At 43.3% G+C, this 21578-nt stretch overlaps 1 protein-coding gene across 3 annotated transcripts in view; it reads left to right on the top strand.

The window, feature by feature from the left end:
* Positions 1–19286, top strand: part of marchf5 (membrane-associated ring finger (C3HC4) 5) — a 141552-nt gene extending 122266 nt beyond the window's left edge. For 2 of the 3 annotated variants that reach the window (XM_072479091.1, XM_072479093.1), the window contains 2 exons: positions 14603–14769; positions 18229–19286. In XM_072479091.1, the coding sequence (XP_072335192.1) occupies positions 14603–14769; positions 18229–18342 (281 nt within the window). In that variant the 3' untranslated portion in view covers positions 18343–19286. Of the gene's footprint in view, positions 1–14602; positions 14770–18228 lie in introns of those variants that run through there. The other variant, XM_072479092.1, reaches the window with a different exon arrangement.
* The last annotated feature ends 2292 nt before the right edge of the window (positions 19287–21578 follow it).

Here is a 21578-nt window from a genome sequence, read left to right as displayed (position 1 = left end):
TCCCAGAACACATTTACAGTAGAACCATAGAGGTCCTACAGTGTCGAAGGAGACCACTCAGCCCATTGGGTTTGCACCGACCCACCGAAAGAGAACCCCAACTACTCCCCGCCCCATCCCTGTCACCCACCTAACCTTCACACTGTTGGACACTAAGGGCCAAATTAGCATGGCCAATCCACCTAACCTGCACATCTTTGGCGGTGGGAGGAAACTGGAGCATCCGGAGGAAACCCAAGCAGACACAGGGAGAAGGTGCAAACTCCACACAGTCACCCAAAGCTGGAATTGAACCTGGTTCGCTGCTGCTGTGAGCCAGAAGTGGTAACCATTGTCCAGTTATTGTGATTTGTTAGTGTGAAGTGAGCCGCTATTCCAAGTGGCCCTGTAAATGTTTTTTTTTTTTTTTTTAATATTTTTATTCTCCTCCTTTTTCACATTTTCTCCCACATTTACACCCATCAACAATAATCAGCAAGATATGTCAATCCCCATAATAACAACAATCCCATCCGCCCACCAACCCCCAAACCTCAGCCCACATGTTTACATAAACAAATGACAAAAAGGAATCCGTGATTACCCATAGTCACCCTTAATCTACACAGCCCCCCCCCCCCCCCCCCAAACTAATGTTTAATGTTATCCAGTTCTTGAAAGTGCATAATAAATAGTGCCCATGACTTTTAGAACCCCTCCGAGCTTCCCCTCAGTTCGAACTTAACCTTCTCAAGGGTCAAGTATTCCAACAGGTCCCCCCGCCACGCCAGGGCACTGGGTGGAGAGGCTGCTCTCCATCCCAGCAGGATCTACCTTCGGGCGATCAACGAGGCGTAGGCTATGATATCTGCCTCCGCTCCCGTTTCCAACCCTGGCTGGTCCGACACCCTGAATTTGGCCTCCTGGGGACCCGGGTCCAGTTTCACACGCACCGCCTTGGAAATTACCCGAAACACCTCCTTCCAGTACTCCCCTAGCTTTGGACAGGACCAAAACATATGAACGTGATTCGCAGGCCCCCCCCCCCTGCAACGCTCACACACATCCTCTACTCCTTCAAAAAATCGGCTCATCCTCGTCCTCGTGAGGTGCGCTCTATATACCACCTTCAGCTGTATCAGCCCCAACCTCGCACATGAGGTGGAGGCGTTCACTCTCCGGAGCACCTCACACCAGACCCCCTCTTCTATAACCTCTCCCAGCTCTTCCTCCCACTTTGCTTTGATCCCTTCCAGTGGTGCCTTATCCTCTTCCAGAATAGCTCCGTACACCGCTGACACTGCCCCCTTCTCCAGTCCCCTTGTCGTCAACACCTCCTCCAGCAATGTGGAGGCCGGTTCCTCTGGGAAGCTCTGTATCTCCTTCCTGGCAAAATCCCAAACCTGCATGTACCTAAACCCTTCTCCCTGCTCTAGCCCATACTTCGCTTCCAGCTCCCTAAATCCTGCAAACCGACCCCGAAGAAACAAATCTTTTAGCGTCTTAATCCCCTTCTCTTCCCATTTCTGAAAACTTCCATCCCACCTCCCTGGCTCAAATCTGTGGTTCCCCCGAATCGGCATTTCCCTTGACCCTAAACCCAACCCGAAGTGTTGGCGAAACTGTCTCCAGATTTTCAATGAAGCTATTATTACCGGACTTCCTGAATATTTCCCTGGAGCTATCTGGAGCGGCGCTGTTGCAAGTGCCTTCAGCCCCGGCCCCTGCACAAACTCTCCTCCATTCTGACCCACTGAGAATCCACCCCTCTGACCCAGCTCCGCACTTTCTCCACATTCGCCGCCCAGTAGTAGTACAACAAGTTCGGGAGACCCAAACCCCCTGCCTGCCTTCCCCTCTGTAGCAGCACCTTTCTCACTCTGGCCACCTTCCCTCCCCATATGAATGAGGTAATCCTTCCCTCAATCTCCCTGAAAAAAGTCTTTGGCAGGAAAATCGCTAGGCATTGAAGAATAAACAGGAATCGCGGCAACACATTCATTTTAACCGCCTGTACCCGACCTGCCAGTGACAGAGGAAGACCGTCCCACCTTGCCAGATCGGCTTTCATTCTCCCCACCAAACTAGTGATGTTGTACCTACGAAGCCTCCCCCACCCCCGGGCAACCTGCACCCCCAGATACCTAAAATGAGTCCCTGCTGTACGGAATGGCAGCCCCCCCATCCCTGCCCCCACCCCCGGCCGAGACAACACAAAGTACTCACTCTTGTCCAGGTTCAACGTGTACCCCGAGAAAGACCCAATTACCCGCAGTAGCTCCAATATTCCTCCTATCGATGCACTCGGCTCTGACACATACAGCAGCAAGTCGTCGGCATATAAGGACACCCTATGCTCTACCCCCCCCCCCCGCCCCCCCCCCCCCCCCCCCCGCACTATTCCTTTCCATGCTCCTGAACTTCTCAATGCGATGACCAACGGCTCAATCGTAAGTGCAAACAGCAGGGGGGACATAGGACATCCCTGTCTAGTCCCACGGTGGAGAGAGAAATAGCTCGAACTGATATTATTTGTGCGGACACTCGCCTTCGGTTCCTTATATAATAGCTTTACCCAGTTCACAAACCTTGGTCCAATCCCAAACCGCTCCAGCACTGCCATCAGGTACCCCCATTCTACCCGATCAAACGCCTTCTCGGCCTCGAATGCCACAACTACCTGTTTCCTTTCTTTCCGCCGGTGCCATAACAACGTTCAAAACCCTCCTAATGTTCGAAAACAGCTGCTTCCCTTTCACGAACCCCGTCTGATCCTCCCCTATTACCTTCGGAAGGCACTCCCCCAGCCTACCCGCCAGTACCTTCGCCAACACTTTTACGTCCACATTCAGAAGTGATATGGGCCGATACGACCCACACTCCGTCGGATCCTTATCTTTTTTTTTTAGTAACCGGGAAATCGATGCCTGCCCCAAGGTTTGCGGCAACACCCCCTTCCCTATCGCCTCCTCAAACATCCCCACCATCAGGGGTGCCAACCTATCCTTAAATTTTTTATAATATTCCACCGGAAACCCATCTGGCCCTGCCACCTTCCCCAACTGCATCCTCCCAATCGCATCCTTTATCTCCTGCTCCAATATTGCTCCTTCTAATGTAGCCCTGTCCCCCTCCCCTAGCCTCGGGTACTCCAACCCATCGAGAAATTCCTGCATCTCACGGTCTCCTCCGAGTGGCTCTGACTTGTACAACCTCTCATAAAACTCCTCAAAAACCTTGTTAATCAGCACTGGGGCCACCACCAGCTTCCCTGCCCTATCCTTCACCTGAAGAATTTCCCTTGCCGCTGCCTCCCTCCGGAGCTGACCTAACTCTTATCTCCATGTTCATAAACTGCACCCCTTGCTCATCTCAGTTGGCGCACCGCCTTCCTGGTGGACAGTCGGTTGAAGCTCGCCTGTAGTTCCTTCCTCTTTTCCAGCTTTGCCGTGTCCCCATCCTCTGCATACCTCCTATCTACCTCCAACATCTCATCTATTACCCTCTGCCGCTCCAACCTCTCCTCCTTATCCACCCTAGCCTTAAACAAAATTACCTCACCTCTCACCGCCGCCTTTAGAGCCTCCCAGACGACTGCCTTCGATACCTCACCCGTACTATTGAAACCTACATATTCCTTAATTACCTTTTCAATTTTCTCACAGAATACTTGGTTCCCCAAAAGCCCCACATCCAGTTTCCACCCCGGTCTCTGCGCTGCCCCCTTCTCTAGCACCATATCCACCCAATGTGGAGCGTGATCTGACACTGCAATTGCAGAGTATTCCGACCCCTTGACTCCAGCCAGCAAAGCCTTCCCCACCACAAAAAAGTCGATCCGCGAGTATACCTTATGGACCGCTGAGAAAAATGAATACTCCCATTCCCTTGGGTGCAGGAACCTCCAAGGGTCCACCCCTCCCATTTCCACCATTAGCCCAGCCAGCGCCTTCGTCCCCCCTGATGGGACCAGCGAGCGCGGCCGTGATCTGTCCAACCTTGGCTCCTGCATCAGGTTCCAGTCCCCCCCCACAATCAGCTTATGCGTGTCTAAGTCAGGAATAGCCCCAACCACCTTCCTCGTGAATCCCACATCGTCCCAATTGGGACCGTATACACTTAACAGCGCCACTAATCTCCCCTCCAATGCCCCTGTCACAATCACATATCTACCCCCCTGATCTGCCACCACCTTCTCCATCTGGAAGCGTACCCTTTTGCTGACCAGCACCGCTACCCCTCGAGCCCTTCCATCAAATCCGGAGTGAAACACTTGGCTAACCCAGCCCTTTAAGTCTCACCTGGTCCTTCACCCTCAAGTGAGTCTCCTGCAGCATTGCTACATCGGCTTTCAAACTTTTAAGATGTGCAAGCACCCTTGACCTCTTGACCGGACCTCCTAGCCCTCTCTCGTTCCACGTGATTATCCTTACTGGGGGTCTTTCACCTCCCCCCACCCCCCCCACCTTTCTTATCCACCATCACCATACCACCGGGCTCTGCCCCATAAGCCTGACCCGCCCCTGTCCATTGTTAACATCGAACCCCTTCCGCCCCCCCACCTCCCGAGAACCCCCCCCCCCTACAAAAACATCCCCCAACATCCCTCCCTCCACCCCCTCTTGCTCGCCTCGTAGGCCCATTGAAGCCTGCTACCCAGGCTCCAACGTCCGCAGTCCTCCTCTCACCTCACCCCCATTCACTAACTGACTCTAGTTAGCTAGCGCGGGTGGCTCCCCCCCCCCCCCGCCAATACCTCTCGCCCCCTTCCGCCCAGTCCCAGAGAAAGAAACACCAAAACAAACCCAACAACCCAACCCCTACAATTCACTAACATAACATTTAACCGTCGCAACACAGAACGCCATTAACTTGAACTCTGCAACAATGCAAAGAGAAGTAAAAAGATACAAATCAGTAAAAAGAAAGTTGTTACATTTGTACATTTTCCAGCCGCTCAAACACAGTCCACAGTCTTTCTTCCAGTTCCGCTCTTCACGTCTGTCCCAAGCCTTCTGCCCTCACGAACACCTCAGCCGCCTCCGCTGTCTCAAAATAAAAGTCTTTGGCTTTATATGTTACTCTCAACTTCGCCGGGTACAACACACCAAATCGCACCCCCTTCTTGTAAAAAGCCGCCTTCATTCGCCCAAACACCGCTCGTCTTTTTGCCAACTCCACCGTCCAGTCCTGGTAGATCCGAACCGCAGTACCATCCCACAGCACCTCACGCTTCTGCTTCGCCCAGCTTAATACTTTCTCCTTCATGCAAAACTTATGGAAGCAGATAATTACTGCTCTTGGCGGCTCATTCACTTTGGGCTTCGGCCTTAATGACCGATGAGCTACGGTCTAGCTCATAAGGGTGGGGTTCTCACCCTCCCCCATCAGCTCCGCCAACTTCTTAGCGAAGTATTGCGTTGGCCTTGGGCCCTCTGTCCCTTCGGGCAAGCCCACAATTCTCAAATTGTGCCGCCTTGAGCGGTTTTCCAAGTCTTCCAGCTTTGCTCGGAGCCCTCTGTTAACCACCACCACCCTCCGCAGCTCATCTCCCATCGAGGTGACCTGGTCGCTGTGTCGTGTCACGGCCTCCTCCACCTCCTTCATCTTCTCGCCCTGCTCTCTCACCTCGGCCGATGCCTTTGCCACCTCCACCCTCATTGGGCCGATTGCCTCCTCCAACAATGACCTCACCACGACCACCATCTCTTTCCTCAGGATCTCCATGTACCTCACCAAACGTTTTTCTAGCTCCACCACCATCACCTCGGTCATCTTCTCCACCGTAAGTAGTGCGGTCCCGCCCTGCAGTTCGGCTTCCGCCATCCTGTCAACACTTTTGCTTTTGCTCCTCCTTTCTTTGACGCTGCTTTTCGCATCTTTTAGCGACTTATTGTTTTTTATCTTCTTTCCTCTCTCCCCTCTCCCCCTTCACCCTCCTGCCCTTCATCAATCTGACATTCTTCTTTATCGAGAAAAAAAAACTTTTACCAAACTTCCATGAATCTTCTTTCTTTCTCTACATTCACCTGGGACCAGGCTTCAAACCTTCTTCTTCCTAGGTGGGAGCCATCCGACGTGGAGCACCCTCCCTACATGGCGCTCGGGCCTGCCGCCTCGACCTCTTCGTAGCTCCGCCCCCGCTGCTCCGACCTGCCGGGCCCGGCGCCTCAGCCTCCGCCGCCTGACACCCGCGTGGGGTTCTTCACCGGCTTTTAAACCGGCCCCGCTGGCTGCTCGTGGCGGCCCCAAAGGCCGCCGATAGTCGGGGAGTGCGTGGGGTCTCGGGGATTTCCCCGAAATCGCCGCGAATCGTGGCCACCGGCGGGAGCACTTTTTTTTTTTTTTTTGCGGCTGCCCTGCTCGCCCACCTCACCGGAAGCCTGGCCCTGTAAATGTTGACAGTTTCCGACAAAACATTAGAAATATATTTTGCCATGTCCATGGCACTGTAAATAGGAATGAAGTTGTATCCTCATTTGTCTCCTATTGCAATTATTCAAGTCAGTATGGGTCAATTAATAATACGCTCACCCGAATCAGAATGTTGTCCGTTGAATCTCCACTACACACTTGAGCACAACATCTCTGGTAAGTCTTCAGAGCAGTAATGAGGATGCTGCATTGTGGGAACTACAGTCATTCAGGTGAGCTATTAAATTAAGGCCCTGTGTTATGGGCGAGGCGTTTTCAGAAACCCAAAATGTATCATGGAGTTCAACCAACCTCCCCCTTTAATGTATTTGTTGCTTTTCCTAGCACACGGCTTGTTCCTTAGGTGTGTGATTACAATTATGGACACGTGAGTTTTTAAACACAACAATGTTTATTCCATGAACTCCAATTAACATCTTAACTAAACATTGGATCTCTTAACACCCCTTACTTCAAAGATAGCTCCGAAAATATTACAACAGTAAATAATTCCTCAAAAGGTTACTTCAAACTTCCAAGAGACTTAACACCTTTAAACAGAATCACATCAGGTTAAAGGCTTTACTATTATGAGTTCAAATCACCCAAATGATCCAGAGATAGTCTTTCATGGCAGAGATCACAGTAGATCCAGCTCACTGCAAAACACAGACACTCCCCAAGCTCTTTTCCTCCAAACTGCAACTTCCTGGAAACACAGACACACACAAGCTGTTTTTTCAAACTGCAACTTCAAAATGGCTGACCTGAGCTCCGCTCCACCCACTCACTGACATCACTGTTTTCTTAAAGGCACATTGCTTAAACATCCATGTCTTAAAGGTACTCTCACATGACACCTCTTTTCACCCCCCCCCCCCCAAGAAAAAAAAAAACCATCAACTTCAAGATGGTTTCATTTTTCACTTTTGCACTAACCACTAAAAAATATACACAGTAAATATACCTTTTCGTTTGTTTTTTTTTAAAAACAACAACACGCAAACAGGTATAATAATATAGTCCATTTTTCTTTGTTCTTCCTCCAACTGAAATCCCTCGCGATTGACGGTCTCTTTGATCAAAGTCTCTGCATGATCCATCCATTCCTCTACTTCTCGGCAATTCTCTTTAGAATCAGATACTTTAGTTCAATCTGACCACAGAGACCCTTGCAATTCTCCAATACAGGAACATTGATGATCACAGTTTTCAGGCAGTCAAATGCCTATTGAAAGTCCGCTGCCCATTGAATTTTTTTACGTTACTTCAGCAATTGCATCAGTGGAGTAATCACGCCACAAAACATTTGCACATCTGTTCGTTCAAATCCACTCATGCTAAGAAATCGCGTTATTTCCCTTCGTCTTGAGGGTATCGGAAACTCCGCAAGGAAAGTGATTCGGGCTTCTCCAAATTCACTTTCTGCTAGCTTCATCACCAAACCCGCCTCCTGAAGTCGATCAAAGAACTCCATACGATGTTTTAAATGTTCTTTCCATGTCTGGAAGTTGGAAATAAAAGCAGATTGTCCCACTTTCTCAATGCAATCCTCCAAACGTGGGATAGGATAAAAGTCCATTCTTGTAACTGCATTCACCTTTCGATAATCCACACACAACCGTTGGGTACCGTCTGGTTTAGGTACGATCACTATGGGTGAGCTCCATTGGCGATAACCCACTTCAATTATGCCATTCTTCAGCATACTCTCAATCTCTCTGTTAACCTGTGCCAATTTTAAAGGATTAAGTCTATATGGATGTTGTTTGATAGGAACAGCATTTCCCACATCTTCTACATGTATAGCCATTTTAGTACTGCCCAATTTATCTCTACAAACTTGCCCATGTGATATCAATAACTCTTTCTGGTCAGTTTGTTTTTCCTCTGGAAGGTAACTTAACAATTCATCCCAATTTTTTCAAAACATCCTCATTTTCCAATTTAATTTGGGGTATGTCAAATTCACAGTCATCTGGATTTGGTTTGTCCTTCCCTTTCAAAGTACCTTTTAAGCATATTCACATGACACACTCGGTGAGTCTTCCTTCTATCTGGTGTTTTTACCACATAATTCATCTCACTTAATTTCCTTTCAATCTGATACGGTCCACAAAACCTAGCTTTTAAAGGCTCACCTACCACTGGTAACAACACTAAAACTTTATCTCCACTGGCAAAACTACGAACTTTGGATTTCTTGTCTGCTACCCATTTCATCACATTTTGTGTAACTTTCAAATGTTGTCTAGCAAATTCATCTCTATTTAATCGTTCCCTAATATTTGACACGTAATCCAATAGTGGAATTTCCGATTTCTCACCCACCAATTTTTCCTTAATCAATTTAAGTGGTCCTCTTCGCTCATGACCAAATATTAGTTCAAAAGGACTGAATTTGGTAGACTCATTAGGTGCATCTCTAATTGCAAACAATACAAATGGCATTCCTTCATCCCAACCCTCTGGATAATCTTGACATTGTCTTTAATGTCTCATGCCACCTTTCTAACGCTCCCTGCGATTCTGGACGGTACGCAGTTGATTTAAATTGTTTTATTCCTAAGCTAGCCATAACTTCTTTGAATAACTTTGAAGTAAAATTTTATCCTTGATCCGATTGAATTTCTGTGGGTAGTCCAAATCTAGTAAAGAATTTAAGTAACTCCTCCACAATCCTTTTAGCTGTAATATTGTGTACTGGAATGGCCTCTGGAAACCTAGTAGACACATCCACTATAGTCAAAAGATATTGATTCCCACTTTTTGTTTTAGGAAGCGGTCCTACACAATCAATTATGACCCTCGTAAAAGGTTCCTCAAATGCTGGAATGGGTATTAAGGGTGCTGGTTTTATCACTGCTTGAGGTTTCCCTCTCACTTGACGTGTGACATGATTGACAAAATTTAACTACATCTTTATGTAGTCCAAGCCAATAAAAATGTTTCTGGATTTTAACTTGAGTTCTCCTTATTCCCAAATGTCCTCCCACTGGTACCTCATGTGCAACTCGCAACACCTCCTTTCTATACCCTACCAGCAATACTACTTGATGAACTTCTGCCCACTTTTCATCCGCCTGCATATGTACAGATTTCCATTTTCTCATCAAGACATCATTTTTACGGTAATAACACTCTGGTATACTCTCAGATTCCTCTTCCGTATATGCTTTCTGATATATCCGTTTTATTTCTACATCTTTCTGTTGTACCTCTGCCAATTTTCCTGAACTAAAAATATCTGCCTCATCCTCCACCTGTTCTTGTTCTTTTTCAACCATCTGATCAAAAATCGTTTCTGATAATTGCACTTCAACTTCATCTTCACTCTTTGATTTCTCCTCTTGTCTTAACCTGTAACTTTGCGACTTTGTTACTACACAATCTGGAAAAATCCCAGGATATTCGTCCTTCAGCACTTCAGTTGTCTGATTTTCCACTGGCACCACAGTAGGCATCATTCCCACCTGCGATCCAGCTATATCATTGCCCAAGATAAACTGTATCCCTGGACAAGATAGTTTATCTATTACTCCTACTACCACTTCACCACTCTTCACTGGACTTTCCAACCTTACCTTATATAATGGAACCTACTCCTCTCACCCTGAATTCCACATATCACCACCTTTTCTGGCAGCATTCTTCCTAAACTACATAATTTCTTATCTCTTACCATTAAAGATTGACTAGCCCCTGTATCTCTTAAAATTGTAACTACTTGACCTGCTCCTCCTGATACACATGAGTAAACTTTACCCACACAAGTAAATTCTTTAAATACATCTGGCACCTTCTTAACAATTACTTCTTGAACAGGCTGTACAATCGTTTGCACCTTCTTCGCTTCCCTTGGGCTTTCCTTTACCACTCTAACAAACCCCACTGTCTTATCCTGTTTTACCACATCAGCCTTCCCAGTGCTTTTCTTCAACCACCAACACTGTGACTTTACATGGCCTAGTTTATTACAGTGAAAACGTTTGGAAACTTTTCATTTCTTTTCCACCCTCCTGGATTTCTTTTTTAAGTCTGAGGTACACTTTCCTCATTATCTCCCATCAGATCACCTTTGCCTTTACCACTTGAGTATTTCTCATGTCCCCAGTTTCTATCCCTCACAGGCTGAAACTGATGTCGGAAACCAATCTTTGATTTATGAAGTAATTCATAATCATCTGCCATTTCCGCTGCTAATCTCGCAGTTTTAACCCTCTGTTCTTCCACATGAGTTCTCACTACATCAGGAATTGAATTTTTAAACTCCTCCAAAAGTATAATTTCTCTAGAGCTTCATACGTTTGGTCTATTTTCAAAGCCCTTATCCACCTATCAAAATTACTCTGTTTGAGCCTTTCAAACTCCATGTATGTTTGACCAAATTCTTTCCTTAAATTTCTAAACCTTTGTCTATAAGCTTCATGCACTAGCTCATATGCACTTAAGATGGATTTCTTCACCTCCTCATACGTTCCAGATACCTCCTCCGGTAGTGATGCAAACACTTCACTAGCCCTACCTACCAGCGTTGTTTGAATCAGTAATACCCACATGTCCTGCGGCCATTGCATTTGTTTAGCTACCTTCTGAAATGAAATGAAAAAGGCTTCTACCTCCTTCTCGTCAAACCTTGGCAATGCTTGGACATATTTAAATAGATCCCCACCACATCTTCGACTATGACGCTCTGTCTCATTATCCTCATCCATCTCCTCCAACTGTACGTGTCCCTTTGCGTCTGCCAATTTTAACTGATTTTCATGTTTCAGAGCCATTTTCCGAAGTTCAAACTCCTCTTTTTCCCTTTCCTCTCTATCTCTTTCTTTGTTTCTTTCTTCTCGCTCCTTTTCTTTTTCCTCTCTATATCTCTCTCTTTCGTATTCAAGCCGCTTTAATTCTTTCTCATGTTCCATTTGTTTAATTTGCAACTGAATTTTTCCCATTTCCCATGAATCAAACTCTATCTCAGGCAACTTTAATTGTTTAACCACCGCCATAATTATCTCATCTTTTTGCATTTTGTCAGGTAATGTTAACTGCAATGTTTTTGCCAGACCCAACAGTGTTCATTTAGTCTCTGTCCGTAAAGTACGGCGTGTGACAGTCTCCACCCCCAAAAACTTCTGAGCCTCTGAAAGAGCCATTGTCCACAACACGCTCCCCACGTAAACTAAAATACCACACCGGAAAAGCAACAATCCTTCACTGTCTTTAAGTTCACAAAAGCCAATCCAATAGATGAATTTTATCCCCCTCGAGCCCCCAATTGTTATGGGCGAGGCGTTTCAGAACCCCAAAATGTATCATGGAGTTCAACCAACCTCCCCCTTTAATGTATTTGTTGCTTTTCCTAGCACCTGGCTTGTTCCCTAGGTGTTTGATTACAATTATGGACACGTGGGCTTTTTAACACAAAACAATGTTTATTCCATGAACTCAACTTAACATCTTAACTAAACATTGGATCTCTTAACACCCCTTACTTCAAAGATAGCTCTGAAAATATTACAACAGTAAATAATTCCTCAAAAGGTTCCTTCAAACTTCCAAGAGACTTGACACCTTTAAACAGAATCACATCAGGTTAAAGGCTTTACTATTACGAGTTTAAATCACCAAATGATCCAGAGATAGTCTTTCATGGCAGAGATCACAGTAGATCACACTCCCCAAGCTCTTTTCCTCCAAACTGCAACTTCCTGGAAACACACAGACACACACAAGCTGCTTTTTCAAACTGCAACTTCAAAATGGTTGACCTGAACTCAGCTCCACCCACTCTCTGACATCACTGTTTTCTTAAACGTACATTGCTTAAACATCCATGTCTTAAAGGTACTCTCACATGACACCTGTCATATAGATATGAAAGATTCCAGATACTATCAGTGGAATATCTATCAGGGGAAAAAGTACTCCGGTGTCATGTCAACATTGTTACCTGAACAAACATCATGAAAGAAAACTATTATCTGGTTATTGATTAATTTACTGTTTGTAGCACAATGCTGTGGAGAAAAAATTGACCGACATTTTTTCCTATGCATCAATAGTGACTATGCTTCAAAAGTAATCCATTGTTCTGTAAAATGTTTGTGACAGCCTGAGGATTATACAAATACAATTCTTTTGTCGTAGTCACTTTCTTTTTGTGTACCAAGAAAGTATTTTGTAAGGTTCAGATTATTATTTTTGTTCTGTAGGTGTCCAGTGAAATGGTGCAAAGTTAGGTGAAAAGGAATTAACATAATGTGGGAAATGTGTACCAGGGACTGAGGAAGTTCATGAATAGTGATGCTTGCTGTCCTATTAATGGGATAACCAATTCAGAAAAAAAGTTACTACAGATCTTAACCATTAAGTAAGGGAAAAAAATAACACATGATTAGAATTACTCACATGACAGGCGGCACGGTGGCACAGTGGTTAGCACTGCTGCCTCATGACACCAAGGATCCGGGTTCGATCCCAGCCCCGGGTCACTGTCCATGTGGAGCTTGCACATTCTCCCCATGTCTGTGTGGGACAACCTAAAAAGATGTGCAGGGTAGGTGGATTGGCCACGCTAAATTGCCCCTTAATTGGAAAAAATAACTGGGTACTCTAAATTTAAAAGATATACCCACATGACAAATTTACAATGCCCACACAAGTTTGCTTAGGCCCTTTATGCACAAGCCATTTGAAGTCTTGACAGAAAACCTGCTACTTACTACTATTGAATATATTTTAGTTTTGTATTTCACACAGGCTAGAATCATGCTATAATTCTTGATGACCTTTCTTTTATGCTGCAAATGGTTATCTTTTGATTGCTCCACAATAGAGAATTATTAGTATCAGTTAGTTTTTTTTGTTGACTTATTTATGTAAAATACTTTCCGTGTATGTTAAATGTGGAATTAATTCTGATGAGATACTAACCTGGCAAGATCTGTTTTCCCTCTGGCTACTTCTCATTAAAGAGAAACAAACTAAGCAGATGTGGGCTGAGTGACGAAAGAATATAACCAAACCACTCACAACTTGTTGCTGGTAACTTCTTTTTGAGGTTCCTATGGTGTGAGTGTCACAAATAGAATCCGTAGCATGCAGAAGGAGTCCATTCGGCCGATCAAGACTGCATCAACCCTCTAAAAGAGCACTCTACCTAGGCCCACTCACCCGCCCTATCCGTAACCCCGGCAAATCCACTTAACCTGCACATATTTGGTCTTTGGGAGGAATCCCACGCAGACACAGGGAGTACCTGCAAATTCTGCACAATCACCCAAGGCCAGAATTGAACCCGGGTCCCTCGCGCTGTGAGGCAGCAGTGCTTGCTGCCATGCTGTCTTGTAAAATATGATCATCCTGTACAGCGGGCTTAATGTGGACACCTTGAAGATGACTCGCTGTACAACTTTGCTTCAGTGTTGTCCTTCTGCAAGAGGAAAAGTGATGTGCTATAATAGCCAAGTATAAAAAGCAGGGCTGCACGGTGACGCAATGGTTCGCACTACCTCATGGCACCAAGGGCCCAGGTTTGCTCCTTTCCCTGGATCACTGTCTTTGTGTCTCCCCATGTCTTCATAGGTCTCAACCCCGACACCCCAAAGATGTGGAGGATAGGTGAATTGGCCATGCTAATTTGCCCCTTAATTGGAAAAAAAAGAATTGGGCACTTTAAAAAGAAGTATAAAAAGCAAATTTTAAGCTTTTATTTAAAACACACTAGAAATGTGACGTAATAGAAAATTGCACAAGACAGACTTTGCCACTTAAGTTATGAAATTTAAATCAAGAGTTCAACAAATTCTTCTGTAGTATCCTGTGTCCAGGAAACTAAGAAGCAATTTGCCCATGGAGACAAATATTTTACTTTGGTATATTTTGCCATTATGATTCTGGAATTAGTACTTGGGTAACCTTAAGTGGCTTTCTTGAATAAGAGATTTTGCTAATTGCTGTTTCCTGGCTTGTAGTCCTACTTTATATCATGACATACGCATTGGCTGTTCTGCGTTGCTACAAATCTGGAGCAAGATTTTGCATAATGATTGGTTCTAGCTGACTACTTAACTGAATAATGTTTCCTGACAGACAATATTATTCTTGCAGCAGTTGAATGTTTTCTGCCCCCTTCTGCCAAACAGAAAGGAAGTGTTCAATTTGTTTTGAGTTTTCTTTGATGGTATTTTTCCTTCTGTTTTTACCCTTCTAGGAATAGGCTACCCAGTTCCTCGTGTTCCAGCTGAGGCCAGCCCACTAGCAGATCATGTATCAGCAACTCGTATTCTTTGTGGAGCTTTGGTTTTTCCTACTATTGCTACTATAGTTGGTAAATTAATGTTCAGCAGTGTCAACTCAAACCTGCAAAGGACTATTTTGGTGAGAAACGTTCTTAAATATTTACAGTTTATACCTACTTTCGAAGCATATTCTCACTTAACTTCTGCATACAAAATCTCTGACAAAGTATGTCTACTTAACATTGACTTTTTAGTGTGCTTGCATATATTCTTACTAATAGAGTAACTTCAGTTGTTAATATGTACATCAATTGTAAAGGATATTTCGCAAATGTACATTTTTTAAAAAATTATAAATTTAGAGTATCAAATTTTATTTTTTCCAATTAAGGGCCAATTTAGCATGGTCAATCCACCTACCCTGCACCTCTTTTGGGTTGTGGGGGTGAGATCCACACAGACACTGGGAGAATATGCAAACTCCACATGGACCATGCCCCATGGCCAGGATCGAACTTCGGATCTCAGCGCTGTGAGGCAGCAGTGCTAACCACTACGTCGCATGTCCGATGTGCAAATGTACACATTTGGCTTTCTGGATGCCCTACTTGCCTCTGAGTCAAACGTTCAAGCCCCACTCCAGAGGCGAGACCACAAACTCTAGCACACAAACTCTATGCTGAAGAGTGCTGCATTGCTATCTTTCGGATAAGATGCTAAACCAACACCCTGCGTAGCTTTTCGGGATATAAAAGATAGCATGACTTCATTCAAAAATGAGCAACAACATTCTTCTCTATCCTGGCCTGCATTTATTGCTCAAATGCTTTTTTTTTTAAACGATTATATGGTCGCTATGACATTGCTGTTTATGGAACCTTGCTATTAGAGTTTGCTGCCTCATTTGCAGTTTAAAAGTACGACATTAGTTGTGCTTTGAGACGTGCTGAGGCTGTTTTTAAAAAAAAAAAAAAAATTTTCAAGTGCAGTAGGAATTGTGATGACTGGAAGACTTTAGGAAAATTGGATTCTAAGTATTGGGCAATTAAAGGGTTAAAAGCCCGCGCGGTTAGTCTGCTTAGCTGCTAGGGTCATGTTTTTTTAAAAGGAATTCTGTTTTGCGGGACCTGGGTGCTTTTAGTAGCCTGACGGTAAAATTGACAAAGGGATATGTTTTTCAGTCTGGGATCATTGACTGTGGTTTGACTGGGAACGTCCCTGTGGTGTTAATGTGCTTTGAAGCCTGCAGCGATACTTTGTTCTTCTGCTTGGGGAGACCAGGTCATTGCTGGGTAGAGCCAAGGCAGGCAGAGGGACATTTTAAAATTTAAAACTTTGGAGAGAGGAGTTGAATTCTGATCTGCCTGATGCTGAGTCCACAATTCTCATACCATAAGATAGATTGCAAGCTGTATGTTTCTTCTCTTGTTTAATGGGAAATTTAGTAGTAGTGTTTAAGGAGTAATTGTAAGCTGTTCTCCGGTGTGAAGTTAAAGTTAGTATTGTATTAATAATATGCCTTGATTTAAAAATAATCAAGTCCTATGTCTCCATGCAATCACTCCTAGAGCAAATCATTCTTTCTGCACAGATTTACAAATAAATTAAAATATTAGGGTTTTGGTCCAGTATTCTAGCCACTGTTGAGGTCTGGTCTGGGATTGTAATAATTGAAGTTCTTTATTTCTGCATAATGTGTACACACATAGAATAGACTACTCGGTGTCAATGTGTTGAATATAAATTTTCTCCAATGGTAGAAGGAAACTTGAATATTCCAGATGCTAATGAGTTTAATCAATCCAGAATGTGGTTAATTCAGCCAAGACAATGGTAAATTAAATATTTAATTGTTTGCCATCAATTATTCCACTAAAGCAATTATTTTACTAATGCAATGTGAAGTAGAAACAAGTATTCCTTCAGTCTGTATTGTTGCAAACCACTTGTTGCTATCAATATTTTCTGAATACAGTTACTTGTGCTAACTCCTAGGGATGGAATTATGGTTACACCTTGTGTCAAGTAATGAAACATTTTTGGAGCATTTCTGTAATTTCAAAATTAGTCTTAATTCAAATGTTGGTACAACAACAGCTTGTATTTGTATAACACCTTTAATGTAGTAAAACATGTAGAGTCTCTTCCCGAGAGCATTATAAAGCGAAAGTTTGGTACTTGCAAGTTCAAATACTGAAAGAAACACAATGCTTTGTGTTCTGCTTGGCACCACGTCATTGCCATCTGTGAATTGAAGCTGGATTTGATTGAATAATATAAGTTGCACTGTTATATTGATACCCTTAAGTTTCTTTCAGTTCTTCAGGGACATTCCATAGATTTGCTCCTTGACAATTTGGGCTATAGCTATCCACTTTCTTCAAGAAACTAAATTAGTTGAAGTCTGTAGTAATTCATTATATGTGCTTTATCATCTTTAGCTTTTTAATGTTTTATGGATTGAATTTTGTTTTGAGTGGCTTCAACCATGTTCTTCAGGTGACCTAATTCAAAACTCCAAACTACTTCTGCTCCTGACACTAATACGTATTAATTTTCCAGATTCACTTGTTAGTTGCTGAAGGGTGTGTGATGCTGGGAATTTTTTAAAAAATTGTTCAAGGGATTTGAGGGTTGCTAGCTATCCCAGCATTTATTGGCCATTCCTAATTGCCCTCGAGATGGTGATGGTGTGTTGCTGTCTTGAACCACCGCGGTCCATGTGGTGTAAGTACACCCACAGTGCTGTTAGAAAGCGAGTTCCAGTATTTTGATCGAGCAACAGTGAAGAGACATTAACTTGGTTTCAAGTCCGGGTGCTATGCGACTTGGAGGGGAAGTGTCAGGTGGTGGTGTTCCCATGCATCTGCGACTCTTGTCATTATAGGTGGTGCTGTCGAAGGTAAGGTTGCTGAATAGAATTTTCAGAGTGGTGTCGTTGGTAGTAGTCTCCTGTTTGATGTTGTCAGAGGGGCAATGCGGGAGAGAGTCCATTCCCCAATTTTGGCATTCTTCCCTTTTGATTGTACTCTCTCAATTAGCATAAACGTCACCACACAGCTAAAAACACGGTATAATGTTGATTTCAGATTTCCAGAGTATATTGCTTTTATTTTAGCTAAAAATATATTTTGTGGTATGTAAATGAGACTGTTCTGATTCATCAAAAAACCAAAGTGAATAAGCTGAATATTTACAGTATTTCTGCAAACACAGTCTTGTACTATGTTTAAAGAACTTATTTCACTCGGTATTTAAAATATTCATTTCAAAACAAAGGTTTGGCAATATTTTAATTTTCCCCTGATCATTCCATGGGGATTTAAAGATTAGTTCCTTAATCTCAGCCTAACTTAACTGAAGTGCTTCATTCCGCCTGGAAGCCTTATTACCTGCTAAATTCTATTTTAATTGAAAATGTTAGCCAGAGTGTCAGTGTTGCACATATATAATCCTTGTTTTATTACAACTATATTATTAATGGAACAATTATGAATTAGTAGAAATGGAGGGAATATAGCCTAAAGAATTGGGCACTTTAATTCTAGAACATTGGAGTCAACTGTGGACTAAATATTCCTGTCTATTTATTTGGCAGGGTGGTATTGCCTTTGTGGCCATCAAAGGAGCTTTTAAAGTGTACTTCAAACAGCAGCAGTATTTACGCCAGGCCCACCGCAAGATATTAAATTTTCCAGAAGAGGAAGCATGAGAAAAATCTGAGTGCAGCCTGGTTAATGTGCTATCATTCTTATCCAGCAGTTGTGCATTATTGGTTATATCAAATTGTGCTGTTATATGGTATTGTGGGTAAGCTGCTGGTGCAGATTAATGTACACATTTTTTTTTAAAGAAGTGAAATAAAGCACTTTCATTTGTCAGAAACTGGCAGCTAATGCTATCAGTGATCATTTAACCCAGAATGTGATTGGCTTTGGTTGCTTTTTAAGCACTTCCTTCATCGTGATTTGACAGCATAATATTTAATTAGTATTAAAACTAGTGTAACCTTTCTGCAAAGCAGCAAATGTTAGTTTATAGAATCTTGCATTTTAAATTTTGTTGACTACAATTTATTTTCAAAATGTGTACCTTGTCCATTGTATTTTATTTTGCAACACGTCTTTTTATTAAACCCCAGCTAAATAATCCTCATTTTTTACAGTGATGACACTATGTTCCATATACACTAAGTCCAACATTGAGTGGCTTTTTCATGGTTGACAAATAATGTATTCAGGTTTGTACTAGCTTACTGAAGAAAAGCAGTTTTTGAGGTAGCTCCTTGTTCTAGACATGATTTCTAGGACATTTTGTACTGTGATGGATACTTTTCAATTCCTTTAGTGAAAACATGCGAGATATTTTTCTCTTGAGTGGATTATATTGTTGGTAAGTAAAGAGTGATACTAAGTTCTAACCTCTTCTGCCCCTGCCTAGCACCACCGCCAAAAAGGTTGTACTGTACTTATAAACATTTTGTTTCTTTCCTTATGCTGTTTTTCTTTAGCAACTGCAAAGCATTTATATTAATTCATAATGTACGATATCAATGATCTGGTTTCAACATGTATTGATTGTACAGAATTGCCTATTGACCTGTAGACTTCATTGGCCAAAGTGTATTATAAATAAAAAAAAACTTTATTAAAATTATTTATTGATGTTTTATACTATACCTGTTATGATCCATGACCAGACCCTGAAGATGTTGGTGAGAGACCAATAATGTTTTGTTTAAAGTAGACAAAGTTTGAGATTCAAGACATTGCCCAGTGAATAAAGTTGCACGATTCCATGGGTTTTGACAACCAAAAATAAACTTTACTGTAGAACATTCAGGGGTGTTGTGAGGTGCACATGAATTCGAAGCAAACTGGTCGAATACACCACACTGCACAATAAATGCCAAATGTAAACAAAACAGATTTCACAGATTTCTCAACAACCAACCCAGACGTCAGTAACAGAGTCAACCAATCTCTTTGAAACTCCATCTCTCTCACTCGGGATTCCAATCTTCACATTTTTGAAGACCTCGCCTTCGAATTTTCTCCAAATGTAGCTCCAATTCAGACAACTTCAATAACGGCCCATCACACAGGGTTTCAATCTCATTTCCTGAGGTTCTGGTTCCCTGGGTTCCTAAGTCTACGCTCACGCACCAACTCACCAAAACAATTTCAACTCCTAGTCCATACGAAGCAGAACTCTACTGCTCCAAAGGGAAGGTACCTTTTCCCCAGCAGTTCGCAGCACGGAGTCTGCCCTCTTGGAACTCGGGGCTTCTTTTGAAGCCTCTTCAATTACCTGACTTGGACAGCATTAACAAAGGACCACTCCGCAGGGTTTCAATTTGATCTGCTGAGATTCCGTTCCCCTGGATTCCCAAGTATATATTCAAACGCCAAATTACGGGCGTAACTTCAGATCTGCAGCCAAGCCGAGCAGAATGCTGCACTTTCAAAGCACCTTTGCCTAAATGGTCTGCTGCATGGAGTTACAAACCTTTGTCTGCTTTTTTCACTTGGTCTTCCCCTATTTGGAGCCTGTTTCTCTGCTCCTTTTTTAAAATGTTAACTTGGCCTGTCTCTCTGTCCCTTACCAAGGACTTCTTTTGGGTTCTCTCCCCGTCCCCTCCCCCCTTTTTTGCGATCTCTCTCTGTACCCTGGGTCACTTGCCAGGTATGGTGCTCTGTACCGGGTCACTTGACTCAGGTTTTCATGCCTTTTTTTCTCTCTCAATACTCTAGCACGCTAAGCCTGCCTTGTCTGATGAAATGGAGAGGAGAACTTCCTTCTTTCGGCTTCTCCCATTTTACTTGGGGTCACCACCATCTCCTCCTGTCAGACGCCCATTCCTCTGCATTTAATCCCGTTGCATTTACGTCTTTCTTTTCATCTGGCCTTAGGCCTTCCGCATCTTAAATCCATGCTGGCTTTCCTGAATTAACCTGCATTTGCCCAAGTGACTATTATTTTTTGATGAATTATTGTTTCCAGAAGCTACCCTACTACTGAGGTTAAATTGATTAGGCTTATCTTCACACAGGTTTTTTTGAATAAGGATGTAACATTTGCAATTCTCCAGACCTCTGGCATCACCCTCAATTTTCCAATCCTCGATTGACTCATGGTCAGTGCCTCTGCAGTTTCCAATCTTGCTTCCCTTATTATCCTTCGATGCATCTCAACCAGTCCTGGTGCTTAATCAACTGAAGTACATACTAGCAAATAACATTCTGATCCTCTGGCACACACTGCCATTTAATAAGATCATAGCTGATTTGATGGTAACCTTAAATCTGCATCCTACCTACCCCCAAAAACTAATCTCCCCTTTGCTTACCAAGAATCTTTCCACTTCTGCCTTTTCCAGGAAAAGGATTTCCAAAGACGACCCTCAAAGAAAGAATATTACCTCCTCTCTGTTTTAAATGGATGACCCTTATCCCCCGAGCTCTAGATTCTCCCGCAAGAGGAAACATCCTCTCCAAATCAATCTTGTCAAGTCCTCTGAGGATCTTGTTTCAACCAAGGTAGCCTCTTGCATTCCAACCTGTTCAACCTTTCCTCATAAGACAACCCAGCTATTCCAGGTATTAGTTTGGTAAACCTTCTCTGAACTTTCCAATGCATTTACATCTTTTCTTAAATAATGTGAGCAATACTGTATACAGTATTTCAGATGTGGTCTCATTCGTACCCTATACAACTGAAGCATTGCCTCCCTAATTGTGTATTCAATTCTCCTTGCAATAAGTTATTAGCTTTTCTAACTACTTGCTGTATCTGCATATTATCCTTTTGGGATTCATGCACTAGGACACCCAGATCCCTCTGTAGCTCAGAGCCCTGCAATCTCACCATTTAGATGATATGCTTTTGTAATTGTCCTGTCAAAATGGACAATTTCACGCTTTCCAATGTTAATACTCCATTTGCCAG

Source organism: Scyliorhinus torazame, chromosome 16, assembly GCF_047496885.1.
Source record: "Scyliorhinus torazame isolate Kashiwa2021f chromosome 16, sScyTor2.1, whole genome shotgun sequence".
NCBI lineage: Eukaryota > Metazoa > Chordata > Chondrichthyes > Carcharhiniformes > Scyliorhinidae > Scyliorhinus > Scyliorhinus torazame.
This window is presented reverse-complemented; position numbering and strand designations above follow the sequence as displayed.